Source organism: Notamacropus eugenii, chromosome 2, assembly GCF_028372415.1.
Source record: "Notamacropus eugenii isolate mMacEug1 chromosome 2, mMacEug1.pri_v2, whole genome shotgun sequence".
In the NCBI taxonomy this organism is placed as follows: Eukaryota; Metazoa; Chordata; class Mammalia; order Diprotodontia; family Macropodidae; genus Notamacropus; species Notamacropus eugenii.
This window is the reverse complement of record NC_092873.1, coordinates 4,628,625-4,648,657: the sequence shown is the minus strand read 5'-3', so window position 1 is coordinate 4,648,657 and position 20,033 is coordinate 4,628,625. Positions and strand designations below refer to the sequence as shown.

Below are 20,033 nucleotides of genomic sequence, written 5' to 3'. Positions count from 1 at the left end.
CTGCTGCATCCTGATGTTATCTGCTCATTGTAATTAGCTGCTACCAGGAAGCTGAGGACAGCTTGGAAAATTACCTGCTTATTAAGATAATAATGACTTGGTGATTCAATTCCCAAATCTTAGTGCTGTATTGCTCTGGTTTTATACTTGAAAGAGTGTGAATATATATGTTGGGAGAATTAATGTTGAATTTTGCATTTCATTATTGACTTGGCTGATGGAACTTTGAGTTTCAATTTATCTCTAACCCCAGATATTTAGGGATTTGAATAGTTGAGGAATAAGAGGTTAATTTTTATTTTTATCTACACACAACCATAAGAAAACACTTAGGGGCCTAATGGCATAATAAGATAGGAGTCAGTATACTGGCTTGTGTTTGGATCTTGTTCCTTCCACTTAGTATCGTTTTGTCCTAACAAGACCCTTAACCTCTCTGAGATTCAATATTCTCATTTGACCTTTAATTTTCCCACTGTGACAAACAAGGATGATACCTGCCTTACCTACTAATGTCATAGGATCAAGGTAAAGGTTAAATAAAACAAATACATGTGAAGCATTTTAAGCTTTTTTTCTTCCTGTTAAGAAGGCTGAGACTCCAAGTTGGCACATTCAGTAGTAGGGTTTTGAAAAATTCTTCTCTGTTAGGATGACAGATTGTGCGTGGTGAAGGTGAGTGAATCCAGGAGAGAATAGAGAGCTCCCTGGGACTGAGCAGCAGGTTTAGGAAGGAGGCATTATTATCCCTTCTGCTGCCACCCCAAAACCTCTAAGGCTACAGCTTTCAGCAAATGGTCTTGCCTATTTTGATCCCTCTGCAAACAGTCCCCCTCACACTCTAAGGTCTATCACCTGGTATGCAAAGAAGCCACTTCATTACAGCTGTGAAGTTTGACCTGGGTACCTCCTATATTCAAGAAGGGGCCAGTCAGTCAACAATCATTTACTAAACACATGCTAGGCATCAGTACTGGGATGACAAAGAAGATAAAAATACATTGATGTCCTCAAAGGAACTCACTCTAAAAAGGAGAAGGCTATAGACAGCAGATATGCACATACAAGAAACATACAGTATCAATGGGAGGTAATGTCAGAAGGAAGTTAATAGTAGTAGAAGAAACTGAAAAGAAACCCTGTGTGTTACATAAGATTTGAATTGAGTCTTGTAGGACACCTGCTCAGGTAGGTAGGAAGCAGAGATGAAGAGATAGAGCATTCCAGTGTTGGGGAATAGCCCATGAAAATGTATAGTCAGAAGAAACCAGAGAGGTGGAGCCAAGATGGCACAGTAAAGGCAAGAACTTGCTCAAGCTTTCCCCTAAACACCGCTAAATACCTTTGCATAATGAGTCTAGAGAAATTCTAGAAGAGTTGTCCCCACAAAAACAAAGAGTGAAGCAATTTTCTAGCCCTAGATAACTTGGAAGTTCAGCAAGAAAAATCTGTTGCACCAGCTGAGAGAGGAATGCAATCAAGCTGAGGCCATACCTGTGCAGGCTATGTCCCAGTAAACCCAGTAGCAGGTCTCAGCTACTGAATCAATGGCAACAGTAACGGTTTCCAGAATTCTTAGCCTCCACACACCAAAAACAACTTTGAATGTTAGCGGTTAAGGTCTGTGGTACCTGAGTGAGAGTAGAGTGCAATGCAGTGCATGCCACACCTACACCTGCAAAGCAGGATGAGGCCTTGGGAACCACTGAATTAGCACTTGCAGCAGCTGTTTCTAGAGCTCTCAGCCCACAGACAGTAATGAGGCTGAACAAATTGTCAGAAGGAGATCATGAGGGTCTGTTTGCTAACACTGAAGCAGGACTCTAATGTTTTGCCCATACTCAGATCTGAGTCACAGTCTTGGGACTAGGACAAGGAGGAGTACTAGCACAGTGAAGCATGCTGCTACTGTAGAGGGGGGACACTTCCTCACAGTTCCAGGGCAGAAAAGAGTGGTTGTGGTTACTCACAGACCAGAGCACAAAACAGGTCAGTAGTAAAGACATCTTCCTGCCCTGCCTTCCCTCCCACAGCTTGTGGAAGGCGTGGGGAGGCTCGTGTGTGCCCGTGCTGCCACTGCCATCACTGCCAGGAAGAAAGAGCAGAAGAACTGATTTTGGGACAGAGCAGAATGCATAAGTCTGAACACCACTCCTCAACACAGGAATCAATTACATTCCAACAGAAGAGAAAAAAGAATCTTTGGTGAATGTAACTGAAAGAGCTTCTCATACAGATCTGTCCCCCTTTCTGCATGAAGCAGGTTGGTTATTCAGAGATTAATTGATAAAGGAACTATTTCCAGTCACCCTAAATATAATTCTGTCCCTAAACATACATTTGCTTGTGTAATGGGATACTTTGTTGGAAAATTTTCCTATGTGAAAACCTACCAAGAGAAGTTTAAAGACTTAAAAATTCGTCTCCTGGAGAACGTCTGTGCCTGGGACAGGAAAGTCAACTTTGCATCACCTGGATATTTTTCACCAAAGCCAGGATTTGAGTCAAAAATAACTGAGCAGTCATCTTTTGGAACATCTCTCACATCTGAAAGCAGTGCAAAAGAAGTTCCTATTCCTCCTTATGAACTAATCCCCTTCAGTCCATGAATGAATCAACTCCTACTAGCATTACTGATTATAAAGCATAAGGATGTGATAAAATTGTAGAAGAAAGTCTTAAAAGAAAAGTTATTACATATGAATAATTAAGAAACAAGAATAGAGAAATATATGAAGTAGCCTTGTCACAAAAAGGTGAGGCCCCACTCAGCTCTATGCTGGAAGGAACACACACACACACACACAAAAAGAAAACAACAAAAAAAAACAAGGGAAAGTAAATCAACATGGAGATACTCGAAATGAGTGAAAAATTTTGTCATCTACTTAAGAGAATTTGTGTTGAGTCTACTGGAGAGAATTTCAGGTAACCAGCATCATTTAGCTGGTCATGAGCATTTGCAGGAATGTACAGAAGCAGTCTCCAAAAGCATATTTAAAAGAAACTTGGGTTTTAGTAGTATGGCTTAATGGAAGGTTTGAATTTGATTATGGACTTTATGGTTAATATTGTATCAGTGGATGTATACTGCTTGAGCAAGTGGATGAATGAAGGTACTGGACTATAATTTTATGGATTTTATAAAATAATTTACAAAAAATGGTTCAACTGCTCTTAAAATGTATCATCAAAAGACTCTGATCAATTGGAATAGACATCAACAGATCAAGTACTATATGAGTGTATGTGCATATATGGGCAAAACAACCAAAATGTTAAGTATTAAAACCCCATGTGAAAAATTTGTGGAGGAGCCAAGATGGCAGAGTAGAAAGATACACATATGCTAGCTCCGAACCCACAGCCCATAAAATACCTGTAAAGAAGAACTCCCAACAAATTCTGGAGAAGCAGAAGCCACAGAACAACAGAGTGGAGGAGATTTCTATTCCAGAGAGCCCTGAAAACAGACACCAAAGGTCCATCATGCACCAGACTGGGAGCAGAGCCCAGCCCTGCTTTGGCCATGTGGAGCCAAGAGGAGCAGATCCAAGCAGGCTTCGGGGATAGAATCTCCAGCAGCCACGCAGGTCCCTCCACCCACAGGTGCTGAAGGTCAGTGAGAGGGTCTCTTTGGCTGGTCGAGAGGGAAGCGGGGTGTCCCCATAACTCAGGCCCCCTTGGGAGGCAGCAGCAGAGGCAGCAGCAGATAGGGGCTCCCAAAGCAGGCAGGAGCTCAGATCCGTTGTTGAAGGTCTCCACATAAACCCCCTAAGGGAACTGAGCCCTGAGTGGCGGCCCTGCCCCCACCTGAGCACCTGAACTTAATCACACACTGAGTAACAGCCCCACCCCCACCAAAAGCCCTGAGGCTGGGAAGCAGCATTTGAATCTCAGTCCCTAAGTGCTAGCTGGGCCAATCTAGAGGCATGGTAGGTGTGGAAAGGAAACTCAGAAGTCAAGTCACTGGCTGGGAAAATGCCCAGGAAAGGGGAAAAAAATAAGACCATAGAAGGTTACTTTCTTGGTGAACAGATATTTCCTCTCATCCTTTCTGATGAAGAAGAACAATGCTTACCATCAGGGAAAGACATAAATGTCAAAGCTTCTGTATCCCAAACATCCATAATTAATATTCAATGGGCACAGGCCATGGAAGAGCTCAAAAAGGATTTTGAAAATCAAGTTAGAGAGGTGGAGGAAAAACTGGGAAGAGAAATGAGAGAGATGCAAGAAAAGCATGAAAAGCAGGTCAACACCCTGCTAAAGGAGACCCCAAAAAATGCTGAAGAAAACAACACCTTGAAAAATAGGCTAACTCAATTGGCAAAAGAGGTTCAAAAAGCCAATGAGGACAAGAATGCTTTCAAAAGCAGAATTAGCCAAATGGAAAAGGAGGTTCAGAAGCTCACTGAAGAAAATAGTTCTTTCAAAATTAGAATGGAACAGATGGAGGCTAATGACTTTATGAGAAACCAAGAAATCACAAAACAAAACCAAAAGAATGAAAAAATGGAAGATCATGTGAAATATCTCATTGGAAAAACAACTGACCTGGAAAATAGATCCAGCAGAGACAATTGAAAAATTATGGGACTACCTGAAAGCCATGATCAAAAAAAGAGCCTAGACATCATCTTTCATGAAATTTTCAAAGAAAACTACCCTGAGATTCTAGAACCAGAGGGCAAAATAAATATTCAAGGAATCCACAGATCACCTCCTGAAAGAGATCCAAAAAGAGAAACTCCTAGGAACATTGTGGCCAAATTCCAGAGTTCCCAGGTCAAGGAGAAAATATTGCAAGCAGCTTGAAAGAAACAATTCAAGCATTGTGGAAATACAATTAGGATAACACAAGATCTAGCAGCTTCTACATTAAGGGATCGAAGGGCGTGGAATATCATATTCCAGAAGTCAAACGAACTAGGACTAAAACCAAGAATCACCTACCCAGCAAAACTGAGTATAATACTTCAAGGGAAAAAATGGTCTTTCAATGAAATTGGGGACTTTCAAGCATTCTTGATGAAAGACCAGGGCTGAAAAGAAAATTTGACTTTCAAACACAAGAATGAAGAGAAGCATGAAAAGGTAAACAGCAAAGAGAAGTCATAAGGGACTTACTAAAGTTGAACTGTTTACATTCCTACATGGAAAGACAATATTTGTAACTCTTGAAACTTTTCAGTATCTAGGTAGTACGTGAGATTACACATACACACACACACACACGCAAAGCACAGAGTGTATTGAATAGGATGGGATCATATCTTAAAAACATGAAATTAAGTGGTGAGAGAGAAATATATTGGGAGGAGAAAGGGAGAACTGGAATGGGGCAAATTATCTCTCATGAAAGAGGCATGCAAAAGACTTTTTAATGGAGGGAAAAACAGGGGAGGTGAGAGAAAAATATGAAGTTTACTCATCACATTTGACTAAAGGAAGGAATAAAATGCACTCATTTTGGTATGAAAATGTATCTTACAATACAGGAAAGTGGGGGACAAGGGGATAAACAGGGTGGGGGGATGATGGAAGGGAGGGCAATGGGAGGAGGGAGCAACTTGAAGTCAACACTCTTGGGGAGGGAGAGGATCAAAAGAGAGAATAGAAGCAATGGGGGGCAGAATAGGATGGAGGGAAATATAGTTAGTCTTACACAACACGACTATTATGGAAATCATTTGCAAAACTGCACAGATATGGCATACATTGACTTGCTTGCCTTCCCGAATGGAATGGGTGGGGAGGGAGGGATGAAGAGAAGTTAGAACTCAAAATTTCAGGAAAAACTGTCGAGTACTGTTCTTGTTAGTAGGAAATAAGAAATACAGGTAATGGGGTATAGAAAGTTGTCTGGCCCTACAGGACAAAAGAGAAGATGGGGACAAGGGAAGGGAGGGATGATAGAAGAGGGGGCAGATTGGTAATAGGAGCAATTAGAAAACTCAGTGTTTTGGGGTGCAGGGAGGGGACAAATGGAGAGAAAATTTGGAACCCAAAATTTTGTGAAAATGAATTTTAAAAGTTAAGTAAATAAATTTTAAATAAAGAAACAAAAGAAAAATTTGTTTTCTTTTCCCTAAAATGTTTGCCTTGTCTTCATGTACATTTTGTCAATTAAAGTTGAAAATAATATGCAAAAAAAGACACTTTCCTTGGATTATAATCCTTGGAAGAACTCAAAACTTACAGGTCCCTAGAAGTTTCTCTGAAAAAAGGTACACAAACACCCTGAAGCTTGGAACAGTGTGTTTTTTACCCTGGAAGCAGAGTATTACTTTACAGTGAGTTAAAAATTGTAATAATCTGGGAAAGAGAAACAAGCAGAAATAAATTCTGACTATAGAAAGTTAATATGGTTACTAGGAAGATCAAAACACTCAGAAGAAGACAACAAAATTAAAGTTCCTACATCTAATGCCTCAGAGATAAATGTGAATTGGTTTCAGGACAAGGAAGAGCTCAAAAAGGATTTAGAAAACCAAGCAGGAGATGGAGTGGCAAATTTGGGAAAGAAATGGCAGTGATACAAGAAATCATGAAAACTGCATCAACCATCTGATAAAAGAAACAGAAAAAAATATTGAAGAAAATAACATTTTGCAAAACACACTAGACCAAATGGCAAAGGATGTCCAAAAAACCAATGCGGAAAAGTATACCTTAAAAAGCAGAATTGGCCAAATGGAAAAGGACCTACAAAAGTTCACTGAAGAAAATACTTTTTTAAAAGTTAAAATGTAGCAAATGGAGGCTAATGACTTTATGAGAAATCGAGAATCAATAAAATGAAGCCAAAGGAGTGAAAAAAAAAAAGGAGACAATATGCAAAATCTAATTGGAAAAAAGCAACTGACCTGGAAAACAGAACCAGGAAATTATTGGACTACCTGAAAGTCATGATCAGAAAGGGGGCCTAAATATCAACTTTCTAGAAAGTATAAAGGAAAACTGCCCTGATTTTCTAGAATCAGAAGTAAAATAAAAATTGAAAGAAACAACCTGAAAGAGATTTGAAAGAGACTGAAAAGACAATTGCCAGGAATATTATAGCCAAATTCCAGAGCTCCCAGGTCAAGGAGAAAACATAGCAAGTAGTCAGAAAGAAACAATTCAAGTATTATGGAGCCACAGTCAGGATAACACAAGATTTAGTAGCTTCTCCATTAAAGGCTTGGAATGTAATATTCTGGATGGCAAAGGAACTAGGATCACAACCAAGAATCACCTGTCCAGTCCAACTGAATATAATCCTTCATGAGAAAAAATGACCATTCAATCAAATCAAGAACTTTAAATTATTCCTCTTGAAAAGACCAGAGATGAATATAAAATTAAACTTTCAAATAGAAGACTCAAGAGAAGCATAAAATGGTAAACAGGAAAGGGAAATCATAAGGGACTTAAAAAGCTTAAACTGTTTGCATTCCTACATGGGAACATGATACTTATAACTCATAGGAACTTTCTAGTTATTGAGGAAGACTATAGACAGACGTTAAAGTTGTGAGTTGAATATGAAGGAATATTATCTACAATATAAAAAAACATTAGTGATCAAGAGAGGAATGCACTGGGAGGGGGGAAGGGAGACTGGAATGGGATAAATTATTTCACATAAAAGAAGCAAGAAAAAGCTTTTTGAGTGGAGGGGAAGATGGGGGAGGTGAAGGAGACTGAAGGAACTTTACTCTTATCAGTATTGGTTCGAAGAGGGAATAAATTACATACTCAATTGCGAAGTGAAATCTATCTTATCCTACAGGAAAGTAGAAGGAGAAGGGGAGAAGAGAAGTGGGAGGGTCTTGAAGGAAGGACAGATTGGAAGAGGGGGTAGTCAGAAGCAAAACACTTTTGAGGAGGGATAGGGTAAAAGGAGAGAGAGAACAGAAGAAATGGGGTAGGGAATAGGATGGAGGGAAATACAGTTAGTAAGAGTAACTGAAAAAAAATTTGAAGCAAGTTTCTCTGATAAAGACCTCATTTCTTAATCATATAGAGAACTGAGTTAAATTTATAAAAATAAGAGCCACTCCCTAACTGATAAATGATGAAAAGTGGTATTTCCTATATCTTTTACTTCATGTCTGATGAAGTAATCAAAGTAATCAAAACTGTCTATAGGCATATGAAAACATTCTCTAATTCACTATTGGTTGGAGAAATGAAAACTAAATACACTTCTGCATTTCTACCTCATGCCAATTAAATTAGCTAACAGGACAGAAAAGAAAAAATGAGCGATGGTGGAGGGAATGTGGAAAAAAATGAGACACTAATGCTCTTCTGTGGGAGTTGTGAACTGATTCAATCATTTTTGTAGAGTAATTTATTACTATGCTCAACGGGCTGTAAAACATGAACAGCATTTGACATAGCAATATCACTACTAGGTGTCTATCCCAAAAGAGATAAAAAAATCAAAACAGAAAAGGGCCTATATGTATAAAAATATTTATAGCAGCTCCTTCCTTTGTAAATCCAATTTCCTTTTTATAATGGCTACTTACAAACTTACTCCATTGCCTGGGGCAGGGGAGGGGACTGAGTGATCAGAATAAGATACAATTAACAGGAAGTTCTCCATATCACAGGTGAGAGATTGGACTGGAAGGGAGAGGACAGATATTGCCTTGTACTAGTGAATATGGGAAGGGTTGCTTTGGGGGAGATGGGAGGGAGTCAGCCCCCAGCATCCTTTGCTCATGGACACACTGCATATGGCAGGAGACAGAAGGCCCTGGATTCTATTTCATTGGGTGAGGGTGGGGGAGCAGTGTCTGAGGTCTTCTCACCTGAGAAGTCTGGCAATTAGGGGACAAAATGAAATGGTAGCTTCCTTTCTTCCTTTTTCCAAGTCCAGTGCTCTGTGCACTGAACCACCTGACTGCCCTAGCAATTTTATTACAACCAACAAATAAAGAAATGGGATACTAAAGGAGGAAGTTTGATGCATTTGGACAGAGTTTAATGGCAGAGACTAGAATCAGGGTCTTGAAACTCCACTGCTTGTGTGACTTTAGGTAAGTCATCTGTCTGGGTCTCAGTTGCCCTGTCTGTTAAATTAGAGGTTTGGACTAAATGATCTATCTTCTTGATATTTTCTGGCTATATCACATTCAAAGTACTTTTTTGATGTAAAGTGCTGTATAATTTTATTTTAATGTGAAATCTATACGGGCATCTTCCTTGCACATTTCATTTGTTGGGGACAGTGTTAATTCTAACAAACATCTGAAAACCAGTTGGTAAAAGAGTTCCTTCTTGATATATCCTGATTTGTCATTTTAGAGGAGGGAGAACACTGGACAAACTATGTGCCCTTGAACCCTTCTTTCTGGACCTCAGTTTCTCTTCTGTAAAATTGAGAGGCCTCAACTAAACTAGTATCAAATATCCCTTCCAGCTCAGATCACAGAGCATAAAATATCAGAGATAGAAGAGACCTTAGAATATAATGTGTGAGCTGGGTTGGGGGACCTAAGAACATAGAACTTTGAAGCTGGAAGGGAGATTAGAATATCAAACACAGCATGTCACAGGTCCCTTCTAATTCTAAGGTTCCATGCCCCAAGGTTCTTCACAGTTCTGTCATTTAAATTTTAGGACACAGTTGATTCTAACATTCTGTGACTATGATCATATGATACTCCCTCCTTCATATATATTTTTCAGTCTCCTTCTGTAATAATTAGGGTTCCATCATACTATATCTTGAGAAATAGCTGTTTAATTGCTTGTTCAATTGTTAACAGAACTTTGAACCTGGAGATCCAACCACAAGAGACCTCTGCCCCAGAGGACTCAGAAACATAGACATGTGCAAGTTTCTGTTTGATCTCAGTCCCTCTGATCAGTGGAATATGCCTCTCCTGCACTATATACCCCTGGTAGGCCCATTTTAGTTTCCATCATGCACCTACTCCTCACAGCAACTGGTTTTAGGTCAAAGCATCTTCTTAGTACAACCTGTGCAAATGCTTTGACATCTGAAACCTCCTGCAGATCAGAGACATACTGACTCTTCTGCACCAAAAATCCAGATTGAGGGTCTGACAAAGAATGTACCTTTTGTAAAGACTATTTTTACATTTTAAAGTCCACTTTCTTTTCTTGACCTCAGAAACATCCTGGAAAATTGAGACATTTACCGTCTGAGAGCCATGACTCTAACTCTTTGCTAGGCATAGGTCCTTTCATTTTAAGACCAGCAGGTTGATCCGCCTGCAAATTAACCATCACAGAAGGTTCCCAAATCCTCATGGAGCCAGGTATGTTGGTCCTAATAAGCAAGTGGAGAGTAGTCACAACCAAGGTAGGAAAGGTGGAAAACTTTCTGAGAAACAGGCGTTTATATATGGGAACAAAAAGGTTCCTAATCCGTTCTTAAACAAAGTACAGAAAGAGGCAAATTGATGCCCACAAAATCCTGGGATCTAGGGCAATCCTTATTGTCCCTCTTCTGCCACTAGGTTTATGGCAGACAACTAGGAGCAGGGAAGACAAGGAGATGACTTTCTCAGCTTGCACTAAGAGACCTAAGGGTTGGTTTTTGTGATAGAAGCAGCTGTGATGGGGAAATTTTTGTCTTTGCTTTCAGTGTCTTGCACTTAAGCAGTCACCCAATAAATATGTATAGAATTGGTCCAGTCCCATAATTTTAGAGATGATAACTGTGAGACCAGAAGAAGTCACTTGCCCATGGTTACACGTCCAGTTTATGGCAAAGATAGAATTAGAGCTCATGTTGCTTTACTTCAAAGCTTAGACACTGTATCACAGATGCTTCCTGGACTTTCCTTCCTCTGTAATTGGTTTTTTATTATCTTGGGCTCTGTGAATTTAAAATCTATCTATCTTTCTGTCCATCTATCTATCTATCTATCTATCTATCTATCTATCTATCTATCTATCTATCTATCTATTTATCTGTGTATCTATGCATCTATCTATCAAATGTCTATGTCTATCTATAGATATATTTTAATAACTATATTTCCATATATTTGGCTTTCTATGTAGGTTTATGCATTTTATTTTATACTTTTGAAAACATTTCTGTGAATATGATTTCATAGGATTCATCATATTTTCAAAGGTGTCCAAGACATCAAAAAAGAGTAAGAATCTCTGGTCTATAGGGTCCCACCCCTCCTCAGTCCCCTCTCATTCCAAATGCTTAGCCAATGCTCAACTTTAGGCCATCTATCAAACTCCTGACATCACCCTCATTGGAATGGCAGCAGGTTTAAATAAAGTCGGAGTACAGAGGGTGGAAGAATTTCTGGAGAATTTAGGCCCCGTCTCACATTATAATATCATCAGATTTTCTATATTTCATTTAACACCTTGCAGGGCTTTTATTTGCCAACAAATTCTGATCAGAAACAACATATTTTGGGGAGGTGGAGCCAAGATGAAAGTAGAAAGACACACATATGCTACCTCCGAACCCACTGCCCATAAAATACCTGTAAAAAAAAAGAACCACCAGCGAATTCTGGAGCAGCAGAAGCCACAGAACAACAGAGTGGACCAGATTTCTGCTCCTGAGAGCCTGAAAACCTCTCTCAAAAGGTCCCTCGTGCCCTGGACCTGGAGCAGAGCCCAACCCTGCCTCGGTGGCACAGCGCTGAAAGGAGCAGATCTGAGCAGGCTTCAGGGATGGAATCTCCAGCAACTGCGCGAGTCCCTCCACCCACAGGTGACAAGGGTCGGTGAGAGGGTCTCTTTTGTGGGTCGAGAAGGGAGTGGGGTGCCCCCATAACTCAGGCCCCCTTGGGAGGCAGCAGTGGAGGTGGGAGCAGACCAGGGCTCCCCAAGCAGGCAGGAGTTTGGATCCATTGTTGAAGGTCTCTGCATAAACCCCCTGAGGGAACTGAGCCCCGTGAGGCGGCCCTGCCCTGACCTGAGCACCTGAACTTAATCCCACACTGAACAGCAGCTCTGCTCCTGCCCAAAGCCCTGAGGCTGGGAAGCAGCATTTGAATCTCAGGCCCCAAGTGCTGGCTGGGCAGATCTGGAGGCATGGTGGGGGTGGAAAGAAAACTCAGAAGTCAAGTCACTGGCTGGGAAAATGTCCAGAAAAAGGAAAAAAAAATAAGACTATAGAAGGTTACATTCTTGGTGAACAGGCATTTCCTCCCTTCCTTTCTAATGAGGAAGAACAATGCTTACCATCAGGGAAAGACACAGAAGTCAAAGCTTCCGTATCCCAGCCCATCCAATGGGCTCAGGCCATGGAAAAGCTCAAAAAGGATTTTGAAAATCAAGTTAGAGAGATGAAGGAAAAACTGGGAAGAGAATTGAGTGACATGCAAGCAAAGCATGAAAAACAAGTAAACACCCTGCTAAAGGAGACCAAAAAAAAATTCTGAAGAAAATAACACCTTGAAAAATAGGCTACCTCAATTGGCAAAAGAGGTTCAAAAAGCCAATGAGGAGAAGAATGCTTTCAAAAGCAGAATTAGTCAAATGGAAAAGGAGATTCAAAAGCTCACTGAAGAAAATAGTTCTTTCAAAATTAGAATGGAACAGATGGAGGCTAATGACTTTATGAGAAACCCAGAAATCACAAAACAAAACCAAAAGAATGAAAAAATGGAAGAGAATGTGAAATATCTCATTGGAAAAACAACTGACCTGGAGAATAGATCCAGGAGAGACAACTTAAAAGTTATGGGCCTACCTGAAAGCCATGATCAAAAAAAGAGCCTAGACATTATCTTTCATGAAATTATCAAGGAAAATTGCCCTGAGATTCTAGAACCAGAGGGCAAAATAAGTATTCAAGGAATCCACAGATCACTGCCTGAAAGAGATCCAAAAAGAGAAGCTCCTAGGAACATTGTGGCCAAATTCCAGAGTTCCCTGGTCAAGGAGAAAATATTGCAAGCAGCTAGAAAGAAACAATTCAAATATTGTGGAAATACAATCAGGATAACACAAGATCTAGCAGCTTCTACATTAAGGGATCAAAAGGTGTGGAATAGGATATTCCAGAAGTCAAAGGAACTAGGACTAAAACCAAGAATCACTTACCCAGCAAAACTGAGTATACTACTTCAGGGGAAAAATTGGTCTTTCAATGAAATAGAGGACTTTCAAGCATTCTTGATGAAAAGACCAGAGCTGAAAAGAAAATTTGACTTTCAAACACGAGAATGAAGAGAAGCGTGAAAAGGTAAATAGCAAAGAGAAGTCATAAGGGACTTTACTAAAGTTGAACTGTTTACATTCCTACATGGAAAGACAATATTTGTAACTCTTGAAACTATTCAGTATCTGGGTACTGGGTGGGATTACACACACACCCATGCACACGCACACACACACACACATAGAGACAGAGTGCACAGAGTGAATTGAAGAGGATGGGATCATATCTTAAAAAAATGAAATCAAGCAGTGAGAGAGAAATATATTGGGAGGAGAAAGGGAGAAATGGAATGGGGCAGATTATCTCTCATAAAAGAGGCAAGCAAAAGACTTATTAGTGGAGGGATAAAGAGGGGAGATGAGAGAAAAACATGAAGTTTACTCTCATCACATTCCACTAAAGGAAGGAATAAAATGCACACTCATTTTGGTATGAAAACCTATCTTACAATACAGGAAAGTGGGGGATAAGGGGATAAACAGGGTGGGGGGGATGATGGAAGGGAGAGCATGGGGAGGAGGGAGCAATTTGAGGTCAACACTCATGGAGAGGGACAGGATCAAAAGAGAGAATAGAAGTAATGGGGGACAGGATAGGATGGAGGGAAATATAGTTAGTCTTATACAACATGACATTATGGAAGTCATTTGCAAAACTACACAGATTTGGCCTATATTGAATTGCTTGCCTTCCAAAGGGAAGGGGTGGGGAGGGAGGGAGGGCAGATTGGCAGACAGAGGCAATTAGAACACTCGGTGTTTTGGGGTGGGTGGAGGGGACAAAAGGGGAGAAAATTTGGAACCCAAAATTTTGTGAAAATGAATGTTAAAAGTTAAATAAATTAAAGAAAAAAAAAAGAAACAACATATTTCACTGGTTGAAGATGTGAACTCAGAGACTAAGTCCTCAACCACCAAGGTGTATTCCTTATCCCACTTCCAGCTCTACTTTATTAGTTCATTTATGGCATCATCAAGCTCTTTTTCCTAGGTCAGTTATAGATTCTGTATTTTGTCAATATCTTTTGAACATTTCCTGAATTTACATTGTTTTTAGAAATATGCATTAAATATTATTATCAAGATTTTTGTTGTTGTAAAACTTAAAATTAAGCATGATAGCTTGAAACAATTACTTTTATCTCATCTTCTTTTGAATTTTATTAAAATTTTTTGATATTGTTAATTTGATATTTTCTATGGAATGAGCTCACACTGACTATTTTATTAATTTTTTCAAAAGAATTATTGATAATTTTATTTACACATTCTATACTTGTTTTCATTTTTGTTATCTCTTCAACATTCAGAATTTTGTTCTTGTTCTTATTTTTTTTAATTGCATACCCAAATTTGTCTGTTCTTTGTCTCTATCTCTCTCTGTCTGTTTGTCTGTCTCTCTTTGGATATGTAAAATGTTTAGACATTTTTATTTCAGTTCTGTTTTCGCTGCTTCTCAACTTCACGTCCTAATCTCCCTGGCTTCTTTCAAGTTCAGTTAAATCCCACCTTCTATAGGAATCCTTTTCTGATCGTTCTTAATGCTAATGCCTTCTCTCAGTTGAGTATTTCCAATTAATCCTGTTTGTACATACCTGTTTGCATGTTTTCTGTTCCACTAGACTGTGAGAACATGCTTTGCCTTTGGTTTTTGTATCCCTTGGGCTTAGCACACAAAGTATCTGGCACGTACTAGGCAATTATGAAGTATCTACTGACTCCCTGACTTCAGGCTAAATGACTCTCAATATCTTTTCCTTCTGAAGACTGACTTTTACATCCATGAAGTTAATTTCACAGGTATTAAATCATGGGTCCGATTGAGGACCTTTAAATACTGTTAGGGTCCTATAAGGATCCCTAGGAGCCTTAGCCCGTATACACATGGACTCATTTTTTTTTTTAATCTTACTAGCAATTACCAAAGCCATTTCTTTCTCCTCCTCTAGTATCCTACTAAATCACTACACAGATTTACCTCTTCTGGCTTTCATTTGGGATCATTTATTAATGCAATACAGAGTGGAAATAATTTCACATCAAGAAAGCACAGAGAGTATCAAGAATCAGGGACCTATAATATTAACTGTTGTTGGGTAATGATGAGAGTTTGAAGTGGGGTAATTCGATAAGGTGAATCCATAGCAGAAATATGACTTTTTTTCAATTGATTAGATCAGAGAAGCTTCAGTTAATAAGAGAAAGTGGTCACTTTCAGCAAAGGGAAATTGATCAATTAAGAGTCAAAAAGTCTTGGAAACCCATTCACAATACATACAAAATTAGATTTTTGGCTTTCTTGGAATATCTCTAGCCCAGTATTCCTGCCTCATATTTGGGAATGATGACTATGGTAAATTTATCATGAAATATCATTGCTGGTGTGGAGACAGAAGGCAGGATGTTTCTCCTGAGCCTTTTTAGGCACAAGGATGCCTCGATTAATGTGAATTATTTTTCCCCTACTTGCCTCATCAAAAAAGTTACAGTGTAGTTATGTAGAGAGAACACTGACTTGGAAGTCAGGAGGCCTCATCTCTATTGCTTTAAAGCTATGTGACCTTGGACACATCTCCTAGCCAGCCTGTTCCTCAGTTTCCTTAACTGTCAAATGAAAATGCTATCAACTGCCCTACCTACCTCACAACTATTGTGGGAATCCAGCAAGATAATACCATGTACTTTCAGATTCCTTTCCTTTTTTTTTCCACCAAAGAGTTTGCAATGTGCATTTCACAGAGGTCTTAAAATTACAGAATCTGGATTCAAAATCCAGTTTTGCTATAACCAAGTCATTTTTATCAGGTTCTTGGGTTTTTTTTTCCAAAATAGAAGGAAGTTTCTAGTTGCACTTGGCCCTCTTTTCTAGCTCTAAATCCTTGTAAGCCTTTATTATTAAGAACAGTGTGGCTTGTACAAAGTCCATAAAATAGACAAAAATTTCCCCATGCCAGTCCACTAAGTGGAGATTTTCAAGCTAGAAGGGGACTGTGGCTGCTTCTGAACACCTCCAACCTTCCAGCCCTTTTTATGGGTCTCAGAACCAGCAAAGCTTTAAAAAATCTCCTGCTCTCCTTCCCATCCCATTGTCATTCCTTTCCTAATGTCCAGAGAAATGAATTTGTCAAAGGTCTCTTTTCTTGAGAGCAGATCCATTCCTAGCCTGGCACCCCCCAACTTCATTGTGCCTCAGACAGCAGGAGGGTGGAGCTCACCTGGAGTGTGATCCTGGGGAAGCTCCCTCCTTCTCATTCTCTCTGAAGTTTCTTCTTGCTAGTTGAGTGGGAAGACAATTGTAGTTATCAGGGAGAAGCACTATTCTGGGACATTTAGATTTCTTCACTGACCAAAGGAGAAGGAACATGTCCTGGCAGATTTCATTGCTTCTGACTGAGGTAAAGATTGTGGAAGAAGGGAGATTACCCTGTCCCTTTTTCTTTTCCACCTTTGCCCCACCATGCTTTTAGGTCTACCTAGGGATCATCATAGCTATAGTCAAAGAAAAGGCATAAATCCAAGAGAAAGAATCACATAGAAAATAAAACTCTATCTAAAATACCTTGGTTCTAATTAGGAGTTACAACTTTCCCAATCAGTTTACCCTCCTTCTGTTGGTGGAGCTTAAAGCACTGGCTTTTCTGAGTAACTTCCATTCAACTGTTATATGTTCCAAAGAATAACAGCCAGGCATCACATGTGCCAGAATCCAAGAGGTCTGCTTGAGAATAATAGCTAATATTTATATAACCCTTGAAGTTTGACTAAGAGCTTTATGAATGTTCTCTCAATCTATCCTCAGTTTTCATTTATGATTTCTTGAAATGTAGCTCTAGAAAATCCAGTTATGATCAAGCCCATTGGGATTCAGATGTAGCTACTGGACTGTGTCTTCAAACCCAAACCATTCTGACTCTCAGTAATTGGCCAAAAACAGGCCTCAGCCCAAGCCTCACTTAGTAATTGTTTGGGATTTGTTGGCTCAGAATGAGTGTAAACAGTAATTGTTTCTGTTCTGGACAGAAACCCTGAACATCTTCCTTCTAGAAAGATTCTTTTGAGAAAGAAAACTAAATCATCTTTTAACTTCATTCTCATGTATCCTTTAACCACTGAATAGGTGTTGCCTCAGACAAACTGAAACCTAGGAAAGGCCATAGTTTAAAAAGGCTACTTCATCAGGTCATCACCAGTCTTCCTGACCTATATCTTATACCTGGATTCTGATGACTCTAGTGGAGAGGGTGAGGTGGATAACTCTGCCCAGATTGGACTCACTTACATCCAATTCATTTGCAAGTCAAGACATCACCTGCTTGATATCATTGGTCTACTTTGAGAAGGAAGGAGGAACAGTAACCACAGATATTTTATCCTCTTAATAATCCTGGCAGGCAGGTGCTATTATTATCCCCATTTTATAGGTATGGAGACTGAGACAGACAAAGGTTCAATGACTTGCCCAGAGTTACAGCTAGGAAGTATCTAAGCCAGATATGAACTCAGATCTTCCTGACTTCAGACCTGGCTGGTACTCTATCCACTGTGCTACCTCATTGCTGAAAACAATTCAACCATAAATGATTAAACTTCTTACCTTGTTGGGGAAAGATCTAACTTCCTAAAACAAACATATTTTAGACAGGATTTATTTTCTATGTGATTTTTCACATGAATTCATGCCTTTTTTGTGTCTAGTAATTCCCCACTCCATTGATTCTTAAATGACTTTCTGGAATGACCAGAATCTAGACCTAGGGAAAGTCATATCAACCACTTATTACATGAAGGTACCTGGTGTTTATGTACCTCTTCCTACTATATATTTTACCTTCTTTGTTAAGATTTTGTATTTATTCATGTGTATGCATGCAAGAATAGAATGCAAGCTAAGGCTAAGGAGGACAAGGGCTGCTTAGTTTTTCTTCCTGTGTCCCCAGCATATAGCATAGCATGTGGCATGTAGTAGCTGTTCAGTAAATGCCTGTCAAACGAATGAATGACTGTATCCCAATTAAATGGGCTTCCTTTCCTTTTCCCAATAGGAAGGAGAAATAAGAAGGAGTCACAGGTCATGGGAAACAGCAATGAAGTAACAGAGTTCATTCTCTTGGGTCTTACAGATAACCCCAAGCTTCATCTCCCACTATTCCTGGTGTTTTTGTTCATTTATCTTCTCACCGTTGCAGGGAACTTGGGAATGATGGTGTTGATCCATTCTGACTCCCGCCTCCACACTCCAATGTACTTTTTCTTCAGTAATCTTTCCTTTGTAGATCTCGGCTACTCCTCAACTATAGCTCCCAAGGTGGCAGCTGCCCTCAACTCAGGGAATAAGGTCATATCCTTCTCAGAATGTGCTGCCCAGTTCTTCTTCTTTTTTGGCTTTGGCACAGCAGAATGCTACCTCTTGGCTGCCATGGCCTATGACCGTTATGCAGCTGTGTGTAAGCCCCTCCACTACACCACCACCATGACAAAGGGTGTATGCATTTGCCTGGTCATTGGCTCCTACATCTGTGGCTTTGCGAATGCTTCCATCCATGCAGGAGAAACCTTCAGTCTCTCCTTCTGTAGGTCCAATGTGGTCCATCACTTTTTCTGTGATATCCCTCCACTCTTGGCTCTCGCCTGCTCAGATACCCATGTCATTGAGTTAATCAGCTTCTTTATTATTGGTTTTAATGTCTTCTTTACTCTCTTGGTCATCTTGATCTCCTACCTGTTCATTTTCATTGCCATCCTAAGGATACAGTCAGCTGAGGGACGCCAAAAAGCTTTTTCCACCTGTGCCTCCCACCTTATTGCTGTCTCTATTTTCCACGGGACAATCGTCTTCATGTACTTACAACCTGGCTCCAGCCACTCCATGGATACTGATAAAATAGCATCTCTCTTTTACACAGTGGTGATTTCTATGTTGAACCCCATGATTTACAGCTTGAGGAACAAGGAAGTAAAAAATGCCCTCATCAAAATGATCAAACAGGTGAAGTTTTCCAGGAATGTTTAAATTTTGCACCAAATAGAGGAATTTCATTTGTGGCATTTCTTTCTGGCTTTGACTGAATGGGCTTTAGTCATCTCTAAATTGAAGTGACATTGGACTAGATGACTTCTGAGTTCCCTTGTAGTTCTAGATGTATGGTCCTATGAATCTTGATGTATGACTTCACTGTTATAGATTTATAAATCATAACCAGTCTAAGACTTAGTAGTTCAGTCCTAATGATTTTCCTGGGGCAATATGGCAGTTAAATGACTTGCTCAGCATCCCAAAGCAAAACCAAATTCAAATCTTCTAAATTCCAAGCCTTGCCCTCTATGTGCTCTTCAATTCACACTTTCACTTCAGATTTTAAGCTGGGTAAGTATAAAGTCTTTCAGGTCTTTATGCCTCAGTAGCAGATTTGACAATGCCCTCTAAGAATGATTCTCCAGGTAGGCACCTGAGAATATACCGTTCACACAAACCTGTGAGCTTACACCACCTGAAATTAGCCCAGATCTATTTCACATATACACAACTGCTTGTGGGACTCTCTTTGATCCCATCCATCAATAATTTTATTCATTTCTGGATCCCTGCTGCATACTAATTTTATCTGCTTACTATAATTTGCTGATACTGGGAAGCAGAGGACAGCTTCAAAAAGTACCTGCTTATTAAAATATTAGTAACTTGGTGATTGAATTCCTAAGTCCTGTTATTGTAGTACTCTGATTTTATACTTGAACGAGTATAAATATATGGTTTGGGAGAATTATTAGTGAATTTTGCATTTCATTAATAAATTGACTGATGACACCTTGAAATTCCAATTTGTCTCTAATCCCAAATATTTGGGGATTTTGTTAGCAAGTGA

At 39.6% G+C, this 20,033-nt stretch overlaps 1 protein-coding gene and 1 pseudogene across 1 annotated transcript; both read left to right on the top strand.

Annotated features, from left to right (window-relative positions):
• Positions 1-490: 490 nt before the first annotated feature.
• On the top strand, positions 491-2,842 carry LOC140522067 (OCIA domain-containing protein 1 pseudogene; annotated as a pseudogene).
• A 7,431-nt stretch (positions 2,843-10,273) lies between these two features.
• Positions 10,274-19,180, top strand: LOC140523363 (olfactory receptor 5B21-like). Its single transcript, XM_072638276.1, has 2 exons — positions 10,274-10,283; positions 18,213-19,180. The coding sequence occupies exons 1-2, from the start codon at positions 10,274-10,276 to the stop codon at positions 19,178-19,180; spliced, it is 978 nt and encodes a 325-aa protein (XP_072494377.1).
• Positions 19,181-20,033: the final 853 nt, after the last annotated feature.